This window comes from Lepeophtheirus salmonis, chromosome 4 (genome assembly GCF_016086655.4).
Source record: "Lepeophtheirus salmonis chromosome 4, UVic_Lsal_1.4, whole genome shotgun sequence".
Lineage (NCBI taxonomy): Eukaryota > Metazoa > Arthropoda > Copepoda > Siphonostomatoida > Caligidae > Lepeophtheirus > Lepeophtheirus salmonis.
Window position 1 is genome coordinate 16,476,090 of NC_052134.2, and position 13,561 is coordinate 16,489,650.

Genomic DNA, 13,561 nt, shown 5'->3' on the forward strand with positions numbered 1-13,561 from the left:
CACTATTTCTATATATCTTTCAAAATTTTCCTCGAATTCAAATGTATATTGATAATGTAGTAATTATTTCATTTTATATGAGCAATATCAACCTACGAATATTATTACAAGTAATTTATTGGGGGTTTTCCTCTAATTATTTCTAAAATACAACAAAAATGGATTTTTAAAATTCCATTTTTTGATAACAAGAAGGAAGTCTCAATATAGAAATTTCCTTTTTCTACTTGTGTCAAATATAATTAAAACTGAATGCAAAGTGAGTACCTTTGTCATCTAAAAATTAACTCTTTCTCTTGATAACATTAAAAACAATATGGTAGACATAGTTCAGGCTTAGGACCGTTCACTTCACGTTCGTTCTTTCGTTCATTTTTCCATTGAACTGTAGAAAAAAAGCATGGAAGATTAAAGTTTTGACGGAACGATAAAAACTAATGTTACCACAACATGACAACAACTCCAGTAAATTCAAAGCTTGTCAATTTAAGTATACTATAGGGAATACTCTGCAATGGTTCGAGTTATTTAACCTCCATGAGGAATTCAAGAACATTCTGTCTCTAGTTTCTTAATGAATTCTGATGTGGGGGGGCTCCCTGAACAATACACCATCACCTACAACACGCTCAGGACGGACTACAGTAGCACACCTATTGGGAAAACTATTACGAGGGCACCACAAGTTAAAGTTATTTTACTTGTGCCTGTACTGATTATTTGTTGGTATATTATGTGTAGCAATAAATTTTTGGGATTTTTCCTTTTCTTGATTTTTGTTCAAGATTGTTTCATGCTGACGCACCAAATATGTACGTCCCTTTTCTTTTTTAATATGAGGTGTTGATCTTAGCTACACAGTAGACACCTTCGTAAAAATGCGTTCTCCTCTATTAGAGAGACAGACAAACTTTTTTGTTAATGTCAAAATAGATAGAATTTAAATTAAAAATAGAAAACCTTGTTATAAGTTTTCCCTAAAAATATATATATTTGGGTTCTGGGGTCATTGAATGTGATTTTTTTATCCATAATGAGTAAGACTTGATAGTTTGCATTTACATGATATGTTTCCTGAAATTGTATTAATCCCCGGATAATAAGACAAAAAAAAAAAAAAAAACTTTCCTGTAACCTCAACTTTTAACTGATTCAGGCTTCTTTGTTTTTTATAACAAAATGAGCCTTTATCAGCTTTCACTGATGCTAAATCATTATCCATTTAAAAAAGTAATAAAATTCATTATTTAAATTCTGTTTTTTTATTTATTTTTGCTAATAGAAAAAACTCGAATTAAATCAGCCAACCCAACTATAAAGGTTATCTTAAGACTAAAGTTTTCGCCCAGAAATATGGTTCCTTGTTGATTTGACTTATTCTCCCCATACTCTCATGAAACTAATTTGTATAATTTTTAAAATAATTTTTAATGTAAATAGGAAACTGAAGCAAATAATTATTTTTTTTGGGGTATTTTTTTTAAACTGGTTGTTCATGTCCACAACCAAAGTTCTTATTACAGGAAATAATGTAAAAACTGTTGTTTAGACTTCAAAGGAACTTAAATAAGATCGGAATCAATCAATGTCATTATTTAAAGCTTTCGAGATTTTATTTATTACTCCCTACTTGGTCCTAGCATCACTGCCCTTGTGATTCATAGTCTGAGACCAATTATTTCGGAGCAGAAAAAAAGTTGCTCCCTGGCATACTGATTTAAAATCATTCCCATGAATCTGTTGGATTTTACATTACATTCACCATCTTTTTTAAGTGCTTTCAAATCTAACATAGGATACCTCATTCATACACGACCATTCAATAGTCCAGTGATTTGCAAATGGTGTGCCGTGAAACATTTCATAGATAATAATCAATCAACACAGTATTATATAATTGTACACACTTAATTGGCAAATTAAGCAGCAGAACAGATTATTCTAAAAAAATCCAAAAATCAAGATCGATAGAAGCCTTTTAGCAAAAGAATATCGAGTTTTTTGTTTTTTTTAAACGCAAGAGAGGAAGCAAGACATAACTCAATCAAGCAGTCTCTGAAGCTTATACCTTTGCTGCGCAAACTATTGAAATTATAGATGACGAAAGAGAAGATAAAATATCAATGTATACTCCAAAAAATAGCAAAAAAAAAACAAAAACTATTATTACTTCAGATGTTTTAGCTGGCCATGACCGAACAAAAATTTTACAACTGAAAATCAGTTTTTTTATTATCAGAAGTTGCTAAAAGTCTGGGCCACAATGTGGAAGAAATTTCATCTGAAAAAAACAAACAATTGGTTCAAATTAGGGCAAAACACCGACTCAAAAAAATGTATGATATGAAAACAAATTTCAGTCCTGAAGTTCCTCTTGTCATATATTGGGATGGAAAAAGGATTCCAAATCTTAATATAACCAAAAAAAATTGATCGATTACCTGTGTTAGTTTCAGGAAAAGGAATTTCTTCACTATTATCTGTGTACAAACATTCATCTGGGACAGGAGAGGAATATGTTTATGCTGTATTTAAAGCAATTACAGAATGGGATATCAGCCACTAAATCAAATCAATGTGTTTGACACTACAAGTTCAAATACCCGCAAAAATAAAGGAACTTATTTTCTACTTGAAAAAATTTTAGGCAAAAATCTTTTATCATTTGTTTCTAGACACCCTATAATAGAATTTGTTATTGGAACTGTTTTCCATAAGAATATGGATGCCACATTGTCACCAGATGTTTCATTGTTCATAAAAGATTCCAAGAAAATTGGTGATCAATAAATAAAACTAACTATACCTGAAAACTGAAGATGAATATGTGGCCAGTCTTTTGGAAGGTATACAAGATGGTACTATTGAATTTGCAAAAGATAATCTTACAAAATATATTCACGAGACAAAAATAGATAATTATTAGAACTATTAATTATATTTCTTAGCGATGCCCCTTTCATCGAGTTAAGTTAATTCCACTTGATGCAATGCACCTTGCCCATTGACTTTCAAATGTGAGATATAGTCTCAAGATTTGGATATTTAAATTTGAATTTAAGGTTAGAGGTATAAGATTGAAGGAAATATTTTACTTCCTAAGTAATTTTCAATTTTTGTTAATTAAGATCCAACTAATTAATTATCAAATGAAAAATTGGGCATTATATGTTTACAATTGAGACCTCTCAAGGCTTCTGAAAATTGTCCATAATTCATTAATATTATTTTATTTCCCGACGTAACCACTTGAAGTCTATGTACATATTATGGAGTGAATAGTCATACAGAGATTACTTCATCTAATTTTAGACTAAAAATAAGAAAAACACCAAGGGAAGAAACTAGTTCTAAATAAATGCTTACCTACTTAGTTATAATTTTTAATCAATCTCATCATAACATTTGAAGTCTTGTTCTTTATTACAAATCTTAGCTCCTGCTACAAAATGCCAACGTTTATGATAACCGGGATATTATAATAAGCTAAGCAGTAATTGCAATGATGCATCCATTACATTTAATAAAAGAAACAGGCAAGAATCACCCATATAGAAAACTATCAATTATTAATATACACATAAGATAATACAAAAATATTTTCAGGTAATAGCTTTAAATAAATTCCTAATAATGCAAACATATGTGGCAATATAAGCTGTACAACTACATATTCAAGCAACCGGCGTTCCTCCTATGTAGTTTACACACATACACATTCTCCTTATCTCACAAGTTTGACGACTGTTTGTCGATGTTGATGGTATTTCCTCATTCGTGAAATTAACATTTAACTTTGTCTTAATTATTAATATTTTTTTTTTTGGTAAAGATACTTTGTAGGGGATGGCTCTTATACCATGCATCTGTGTATCAACGTTTTACATTTGTATCACACTGTTCCTGGCAGAGTTTATGAGAACATTTTCTAAAGAGAACTTGAGTCCTGGTCTCCTTCAAACCGGTATTTTAGAAGCTATTGCAGCAGCTGAGCTTTGTGGATGTTCATTTGAACTCATCATCAGTAAGTAATAGTTATAATTAAATGCCCCCTAAAATCCCAGGCACAATAACCATATAAATAAAATCTCTAAATAATAGTTATGATACAATGAGCTCAATGAAAGGGTGACGTTATATTAGACAAAACGAATGACCATTCAGGGAGCCACGCACAGGGGGGGGGGAGCTATGGCCACTCCACTTCAGGAGTCTATATTTTGATTTCCAAAAAAAGACCATTACATGCCCCAAATAATGTCGGTTTTAGGGGAGATCTTTATCTTTCTTAATTTATAATTTTGACTTATTTTATTGTATATTTTTTCTGAAAATCACATTAATATATTAAATTAGGAGATCATTTGTCTTTTTTGACAGGATCATTACTCTTTTTATATAAAGATAATCGACTGAACTCATAAAAAACAGGACAATTTATTAATTTACTTAAAAATCCACGGGATGCTCTGGACAGGATGTAAAGAGAGAACATGTCCAGGAAAATGAGAACGGTTGGTCATCTTACACTTTCAAAAACAGTACATGGAGTCTGCCATTTAGGAAATTTATATTACATTTAGTATCATAACGTCTTTGATGTTCTTTATTCTGCTCAAAAGGGGAATAATATTCGCTGGCATAACCAATACTCTTGATTTCTAGATTTTCTTAAGTATATCTTAAAACTTTTTTTTATTTAAAAAAATTTCAGTTGCTGATAATTATGGAGTCTTTTCATATGGTATTTTTCTTTTTTTCCTCACGATTTGGTGGAGTTCCAGATGGAGCACGGAAACAGCTTGCCCTTACACGCATTTTGAAGAATGTTTAATTGGAAAGAAGACACTAATCGAAACAGTAGTGCGAACATTATCTGGAACATTGGGAGGTGTCATTGTATTTCAGTAAGAATTTATGTCCGTCACAAAAATTAAATTTGAGATTTCATTATGCTTAAACTTTTTCTTTAGACATTTTCAATCAAATGTTAAACTAATAAAGGATACTTTTTGAATTCATTTATATGCTTTACTAACAATGTTTAAAAATGGGGTTAATCTGATTAAATATAAAAAAATTTTTAGAAACACACAAAAATAAATCTTTGAATAATGAATTAGTTATTCAAAGATATTTAACACACAACTCATATTAGAATAGGTACTATGAATTTCTTTAATATTCAATAATATCCCGTTTTGAAAAGAGATGTTTTAACTGTATATATTTTTTCATAGTAAAAAATATACAGAATTCTTACAAACAATGAATTAACTTGCTACTCATAGATACATCTACCTCCTATGGTCCATTGAATTGACAGAGACTCATGTTGGAAGGGCCCATGGTGCAACTTTCAACAATTGTCCCTCTGATCTTAAAGTTTCCGCTTATGCAGGGGCCCTTGTAGAGGGGATTTCCACGATGCTATGTCGATGTTCATCCAAATTCCTTTCAGATAAACAACCTCAATACTCGTCTGTGATCGATTCTTTTATCGCTACATTCCTTGTAGTTGCCTGTAATTCTTATTATATGCAATTAATCATGGAGCATACAATTAATTATTGTTATTCATTCCAGCTTTTAATTACTCTGGGGGTTACCTTAATCCTGTACTTGCCACGTCTTTAAAATACGGATGTAGAGGTCATCCACTAATGGAGCATATATGTGTGTATTGGATTGGATCATCTCTAGGTGCCTTTGCTTCCCTCTACGTGTATCCTCTAGTCTATAACTATACTACAAAAGCGAAAGAAGAGTAACTTAGTGTATTATGAGTGACCTCACAGTATAGTCATTTGTGATAGACTTTGTACATACGTATAATTTATAACGGCTGTTTGACAATCATATGGGTATGTAAATGATTACGACTAACATAGTTTTTTATCAGTCTTTTTTGTGTCTTATTTTTAAATGATTATAATAAGGTTGCTAAAATTAAAAAATAAATGTTTAAAAGTCCTCTTTTTAAATTAATGTAAAAGTATAATGCAAACTGGTTTCAGTATAAATATAGATATAACATAAACTATCAATGTTTTTTTTTTAAATCTTCATTAATATAATCACAAATGGAATGTTTTCCTTGAGTAGAGTAGACTAAGTAAATATCTCATCTTCGGACGACGATGAATCAAATAGTTTCAAAGGAGGCGGAGCGGCAAAATATGGATCGTTCTCATCTTTAACATTAGTCAAGTTTTTATTCACACTTTTGTTCTCGATGGCACAATTGGATGACGATGAAGAAGTTTCGTCAGACGCCTTTACTTTCATTGCGTCCTCTTTCAAAGGCTTAACATCAACTTCAGTGCCAAGGGATATATTAAGATCAATGAAACTATTATTTCCTCGAGAAGTTTGGCTCATATGTCTTGAAGGAAGTCGTCTCTTAGAAATTATTTTGGGACGCGATTTTGTTAGTCCAACAAGTAAGGAGGATGAAGAGGTAGGGTTCGTTTCATTCTCTTTTGGAGAAGAATACGAACCCTTGTCAATAGCTGAGCTATGTCTTTTTGTTATCATATGTGTTAGTTGATCTTGTAGTTGTGAAGAAATTCTCTTTGTGGGACTCCCCTCACCAGAGGAGGAAATATTCCGAGACCTTCTTCCAAGATCACTTTTGACATCACTTCGATTTGCGGTGCTTTTATCCATCTGCTGCAAGGAAGTGGAACTATTATCCGAAAGGGAAGAAAGTTGTTGTTCCCCTTGTGGAATTTCTTCTGATTCACTTGGTGGTTCAATTTCCTTTCTATTTAAGTCGTCTATTACATTACGTTTTACTGCATTGCTCATAAAAACACCACCGGATGCACTATCATTTACTTTCTCATGTTGAACGACATTTTCCTCAGACAGCTTCGCAAAAAATTGCTTCTTTTCTATGGATGTTTGATCCACATTAATATCAGGAATACATGTTGTAGAGTTGTCAACCTGATCGACATGGGATTGGATGATTTGAGGTTGTGCCACATCCTTAATTTCTATCTTTTTGAAATTATTTAATGACTTTTTAGAACTACCACCGAATAAAATATTGTCATCGTCATCTGATTCATCGGAAAGTCGAGTTTTTCTATTAAGTGACTTTATTTGAACAGCACATTCAAAGAGATCATCTTCATCATCATCATCGAAAAGGCTACCCTTATTTTTCGTTTTATTCACTAACAAGTTCCCGTTGTTTGTTGTCTTGATAAACTTTTGATCCTTCACTATTTCTTTCGCAACTTCTATACGAGCCGATTTATCTGTTTGTGGCTTACTCCTTTTAAAAGCAGATTGAACTTTGGAATTAAATAAACTATCAAAATCGTCATCATCACTGTCGAATATACTGTTAAAGGCACTGACGTTGCTTTTAAATCCTTTGTCATTAGATACTTTGCTCAATGAATCATTGTTAGCATTATTTGCATCGTGAAGGACACTCTGAATATCACCACCACTCCTACTCGATGTTTTAGGTACAATTAGTGATTTTTTTTGGTTCTTGACTAGAGCTATCATTTGATTGGCTATGATTGACTTCCACTTCCTTTTGATTAATATTTGACTTGGGAGTAAGGGAATTTGACTTCATTTTCGGCTTAAATAGAGAATCATCATCACAATTGTCAAACAAATTTTTTGCTGTTATGCTCTGACTCTTTATATTATTATTTATGGAAGTAGTCAAAGTATTTTGAGTTAGTTCTTTTGGGGTGGAGGATCTTCTTTTATAGTTTTGGGATGATAATTTACTGAAAGACTTTGCTTTACTAAACAAATCATCTTCATCGTCTGTTTCATCATCAAATATGCTTCTTGACTTTGAATTAATAGATGATTTGAGTAAAGAGTCTCCTCTATCATCTGATATATCGTCAATCCTAGTTATGGCACTACTCTGAGACTCCATGTTTTTTATCTTCTCTCCTTTTACCTGCTCATTTGATTCACTCTGTTTATTCACTTTACTCAGAAGCTCTTCGCGAAATAAGGAGTTCAAGTTGTTTGGTTTGGGTTTATAGCAATCAACTTTAGTATTACGAGATGATGACGACGACTGAGTATTTATATTATTGTTATTCATACTGGCAAGTCCCTTAGAACTAAACAAATCATCATCCTCTTCATCTGAGCTAAAAATGCTCTTTATTCTATGGGTAACACCAACCACTTTATCATTACAAGACACAACGACGTTTTCATCAGTTACATTAGTATCACACTTTTTAAAGCATTCCTCATTTGGTTTCCTATCACCACTCAATAAATCGCTTCCTACAATAGTATTCCTATCATTTTTAAGCCCCTGCCCATTTTTTTGACATATTATTTTCTGCTTTTCTATATTAAGAGGATTAGATTTTACTTTGAAAATAGATTTATGAGTGTCCTTTGACTTGGAGGAGGAAGAAGAGAATTGTTCCCCTTTTCGGCCTCGTATCTCTGCACATAGAGCATCCATCAAATTTGAGGAAGGAACATCCTCAATAAGACTAGATGTCGGAACATCCTCCTCCTTTGTCGATGTAATTTCCTCATCCTTAGAAGAAGAAAAGGCAGAGGTTGTAGATGATGAACCGTGAGATAAGCTTTCATGAGTCTCATCATTTTTTATTAACTTCGAAGATGTTATTACTAATGGTGGGAGAGGAGGAGGTGGTGGTGGAGCCGGAGGGGATGGCGGAGCTAGAGGGGGTGCCAGGGTTTGTTTCGCTGATATTGAGTTCTGTTCCTCTATTGCTCCGTTAACGACATTCTCTTTTAAGCCGATATCATCATTTTCCTATGACATATGAAAAATATAAATTTGTGTTGTTTTTTTTTGTTAAACATGAGTAGGTATTATAATTATATAGTACCTTAAACTCCTTTGACCCAATGATAAAGGGTAATTTTCGATGTGAATATTTGCCTAGGGAAGGAACTAATGAGATCGGATTTTCTGATGAGAACTAAAAAATAACTAAATTAACACATAGATTCGATGGATAAATTATAAAAGCAAGGGAATACCTGCTGATATTGATTCTCGTTTATAAACTTCATAGTACAACTCAGAACATGATTGGGATCTACGACAGAGGATGAATCATCCGTTAGAGAGATTTGTCCAATGGAGTAGACATTTGGATCATAGATTGGATCATCTTCTTCATCTACTTGACTTTCGATGAATTGATTATTCGAAGCCAAATAGAGATCATTGATAGCGTTATCTGCAATGCGTTCGATTAATACATGAAAAATAGTATAAAGAAGCAAGAATAATACTGAGTCTGGATTGAGCGGACTGAGTGGACTGGAGTAGAGATTCGATGTCATTTGATATTTCTTTGGAGCGGGCGATGATAGAGTCGCCAGTTTGTTTCATGAGACGAAAAATAAGTTTTGCTCCATCCGAGTCCCATGCGGCTGCTTTTTCGATAAAAAGTCGCTCATCCTCTTCCTTGATGGATGACATCATGTTCATTCCTAATTATAAATCCACCCACATTGCGGCTTGAAGATAATACATTTTCATTATGATTAGAAGACTAGTGTGTTGTGTTTATCACAAGTAAAGTAAAATATAAATGAATATGACACTCTTTTGTTATTGTTATTCTGTTATTATTAGAATTGTTATCACGGAACTTTTATTTGTTTTAACAGAACCTCTCTTTTGGTGAGATAACAAATTGTTTACGTCTGCTACAAAAATATCAAATTATTTATTTAGTCGATTACCAGGCATAGGGTTTCAACGGAAAAATGAGCGGCATTCAAACCTTCTGTTAATTTTAAAACGAATGAACAGAAAAAAATGAACAATGATAGGGGAAAAAAATTGAGTGGGTTTCATTTTTGATTGTTTCTAAGGGATCGTTATATCTCATGTACTCATGTATGTATAACTAGAAACTAGAATCAATGTAAATTTTTTCATACAAAATATTTTCGGGGAATTTCCTGTAAGATTAAAACCCCAAAAATCCCGGGAGAATGGTAATTAGTACATTTATCAAATAACAGTTTTTTTTAATTATTAAATTTGAATAATTCTAGCCAACATTTTAGTAGCCTCTAACACGCGTTAGCTTAGGTTTTTTAAATATCTTATTTGATACATTATTTTTTGCTGTTGAAGGGACTGTGTGCCGTCCATTAAGGATTATTTTACAAATACAAATTGAGTTATTAGCTTTCAAAATATTAGATTCATTATTCACATCAGATTATGATGTAATTATACTATAGATGAATCCCTATCAGTATTATTGATCAGATCAATTCTTTAACATAAACTTCACGTGTATAGTAAACATACTTTATAGTAGGAATGTACAGATTAATCGATAATTGGCGAGTCCCGCTAACTAAGTTTTTTGTGTGGTTTAGATGAAAAAAAATGTTTTTTTTTAATAACTATCAAATCTTTTCTTAATTGAAAATAATAGCTTTTCTTCTCTAGTAAAGATACTAATAATGCAATGTGTATCTTAGCTCTCGATAAAATGAGTACATTGTTTGAACTGTTGGGATTATCATAGAAAAAGTGGCCTTTGCTTGCTTCAACAGTAATTCCTTGAAAAGGTGGATATTCTTTTCTATAAGACTCCATTAATATGCACTCACTCAAGGGACCAATATTTGCATCTATAACTTTATATATGAGAGCTTTCTTGAGTTCAAAAATTTTATTATATTATTTCCAATATATAATATCTAGAGTATTTGATATTTTACAATGTTATAAGTATTACAGCCATTTAATGGGCATGTTTTAACTATGTATGCGGTAATCGAGCAGATTGTTGTTTGGTGTAGTTTACTTAGTAGTATGATTTTATATGTTTTGTACTGATAAAAGCAAAGAAAAAATGAAAAAAATAAATGTAACTCCCCCAAAAAATCCCTTTTAATCCAAAGTTAGTTTTTATGAAATATTTCGAAGAAAAGTTAACAAAAATTATTGATTTTTTTACAATAGATAAAACGCATCATATCATTCAACTATTTAAAAACAGAATGTGAAGTTGAATTAATATATACAACGTAAATGTACATATATTAATTATTATACACTATAGAGCCTTGGACCCATTTATACTTTTTTCGTTCATTTCTAAAAAAGAAAATCAGCTCATATACTCATTCGTAAATTTATTTTTGTTTATCTTTTCAAAGATGAAACGACAACCTCTAGATCAATTTTTGGTCCAAATTTAGAGGAAAAAACTTTTGAAATGCCAAAGATACGCCATTTAATCATTTTTCCTCGTATCTTATGCAATTTTTTCTCTCACAGAATTGACTTCATGAAGGATTATTGTTGGATCGCTCCTAAGACTGATTTCCTTATAAGTCCCTCCGCCTCCACCCCCTTTCATTCTTTTTTAATTATCTGTGCGATATTTTTAACATTCAACGATTCTAAGGACCGTTACGTACCGAATATGTAGGTCTTACGGTCCTAGCTATTTTTTTATTTTCTTCACTCCTAGTTATTAAAATACATCTTTTACTCTGGGACCTGAACGCTAAAAACGGCGTGTGTATTCGACAAGAACTACGTGCTATTGATTCTTATTAGTTGCTATAGTTTGTATATTATTAAATGCTAAGTCATTTATTCATCATCGTTTCATTTTCAATAATCATTGCAAGTTAAAAAAAGGGTAAAAATAGCACATTCACTGTTCCAGATTAACTGATAAAACAATTAATCCCCGAACCATTTAGCAAACTAATGTTAAACTAGCTAGACTCCACTATATCTGGTCTGAGGACGTATGAAAAGATGAATTTAAAATGAGGATAAACAGTAAACTTTTTGTCCTTGATAATAGTTCTGGTGTCGCATAAATGGAAAAAAAATAAATTGGAAGTCCATCGTTTGAAAGATGATAGACTGACAGTTGTTGATTGTAAGGATAGTGAAAACCTCATTTCCTTAAAGCAATTTCTCAACTAGATTTGTGAATGGGATAATTTAAATAAATTAGGTTTAACCGAGGAAACTTTTTACTCTCTGAAACATTCGTTGGGTAGTGTGATTGAACTTTCAATATATTTATTAAAATTCAAAGAAGAGGATTATGTTCTTCTAGGAAATATAAATTATGACCCTAGCGAAGCTTGCTTCTCAAAATATCGTCAGCTTTGAGAATCAAATTATTATATTTCAATAAAGCAATTATTGGAAGCTGAAAAAAATTAGACTTTTGGGTCTTTTTTTCACTTTCTAAAATGTCTATCAAAGAACTAAAATGTTCCTCTGTTAAAGCTGAAGATCCGGGACCAATTTGTGCAAATTGTGAATCAAGCCTCTCCGAATATTGACATCAACGACACAATTTTTCACGATGTTCAAGGAATCGCCTTTTATATATCCTTATATATAGTAAGGTCCATTATTAAAGTCACAAAATGTCCTAAATTACTCAAGTCCAGTGGTTCGCCACCCATTTTTGATTTATCAAATGAAGAGTGTGATTTAATAGAGCCCATTTAAAGAAAAAAAAAATTTTTAAACATGAATAATATAAGTGGATTAGTTTCACCTTCTGATATGGTATATCTATTTTGTGTCTTCGCTGTTAAACTTTATATGGAAATTATAAATGATGATGGAACAAGGGCATTATTTTTTTCTTTCAGTGAGTCTAATGACTTATTTTCAAAAGTATATCTCATTTGAATCCAAGAACAAACAGAGTTTAGTTTCATACTACCAATTGTATGTGATTATGGTCATTCTTTTATAGATTTTTTTCGTCATATATCAAAAAAGTTCTTCAATGTAGGGATGAAAAATTTTATATCTATAATTAATGACTCAATTCATTCCAGTAAAAAGCAAAGAAATATATTTTATGGAAATTGTCCTTCATCCAAAATATACTAAATTATCTTCCAGTAATTAACTTATAGTGGTAACACTAACATATTAATTGATTTGTCATTTCGTGCCTAGTTTTAGTAAAATATATTCATATTTAAAAACGTAACTGTTCACAAGTAATTTTTAAGACAACTAGTAGAGATAAGCTCGAGTAAAGTTGAGAGTCTTTGGACACGAGAGTTAATGAGTTTCAAGCCTCGAGTCTTATTAAAACTTTAACCTTGTCTACGATCTCTAGTCGAGTTAAGAGTCTTGTACATCCAGTTTTAGTCAAATCTTAAATTTATTTTTTCTACTCCAAATCGAGTCCTCGTGGAGTTTGAAGTTCCAATTTAATAAGAGCTAAGTGCAACTAGTGTTGAATTGAATTGAGAGATAAGCTCGAGTGAAGTCTCAAAAGTAAAGTCTAATATAATACGACTCCAAGTCAAGTCGTGAGTTTTTGGGTACGTGAGTTAGTAAGCCTTGAGTCTTATTAAAATCTTAACCTTGTCGATCTTTACCGCGAATTCTAGACAAATTACGAGTCATTCATATTGAGTCCTAGTCAAATCTAAAATTTCTTTTTTCTAGTCGAAATCGAGTCCTCCTAGGGTTCGAGGTCTCAATTTAATAAGAGTGAACTACAAACCATGTTTGAGTTTCCAATTCTGATTATGGAGTTATAAT

General features: G+C 31.8%; 2 protein-coding genes across 2 annotated transcripts; one reads left to right on the forward strand and one right to left on the reverse strand.

Annotated features, from left to right (window-relative positions):
• Positions 1-3,627: 3,627 nt before the first annotated feature.
• LOC121116926 (aquaporin-11) lies at positions 3,628-6,043 on the forward strand. The gene is made up of 5 exons (XM_040711234.2): positions 3,628-3,763; positions 3,833-4,024; positions 4,715-4,907; positions 5,292-5,524; positions 5,587-6,043. The coding sequence occupies exons 2-5, from the start codon at positions 3,847-3,849 to the stop codon at positions 5,769-5,771; spliced, it is 789 nt and encodes a 262-aa protein (XP_040567168.1). The 5' UTR covers positions 3,628-3,763; positions 3,833-3,846; the 3' UTR covers positions 5,772-6,043.
• Positions 5,889-9,596, reverse strand: LOC121116925 (uncharacterized). The gene is made up of 4 exons (XM_040711233.2): positions 9,280-9,596; positions 9,022-9,224; positions 8,868-8,960; positions 5,889-8,791 (listed from the first exon to the last, which is right to left on the reverse strand). The coding sequence occupies exons 1-4, from the start codon at positions 9,476-9,478 to the stop codon at positions 7,481-7,483; spliced, it is 1,806 nt and encodes a 601-aa protein (XP_040567167.1). The 5' UTR covers positions 9,479-9,596; the 3' UTR covers positions 5,889-7,480.
• Positions 9,597-13,561: the final 3,965 nt, after the last annotated feature.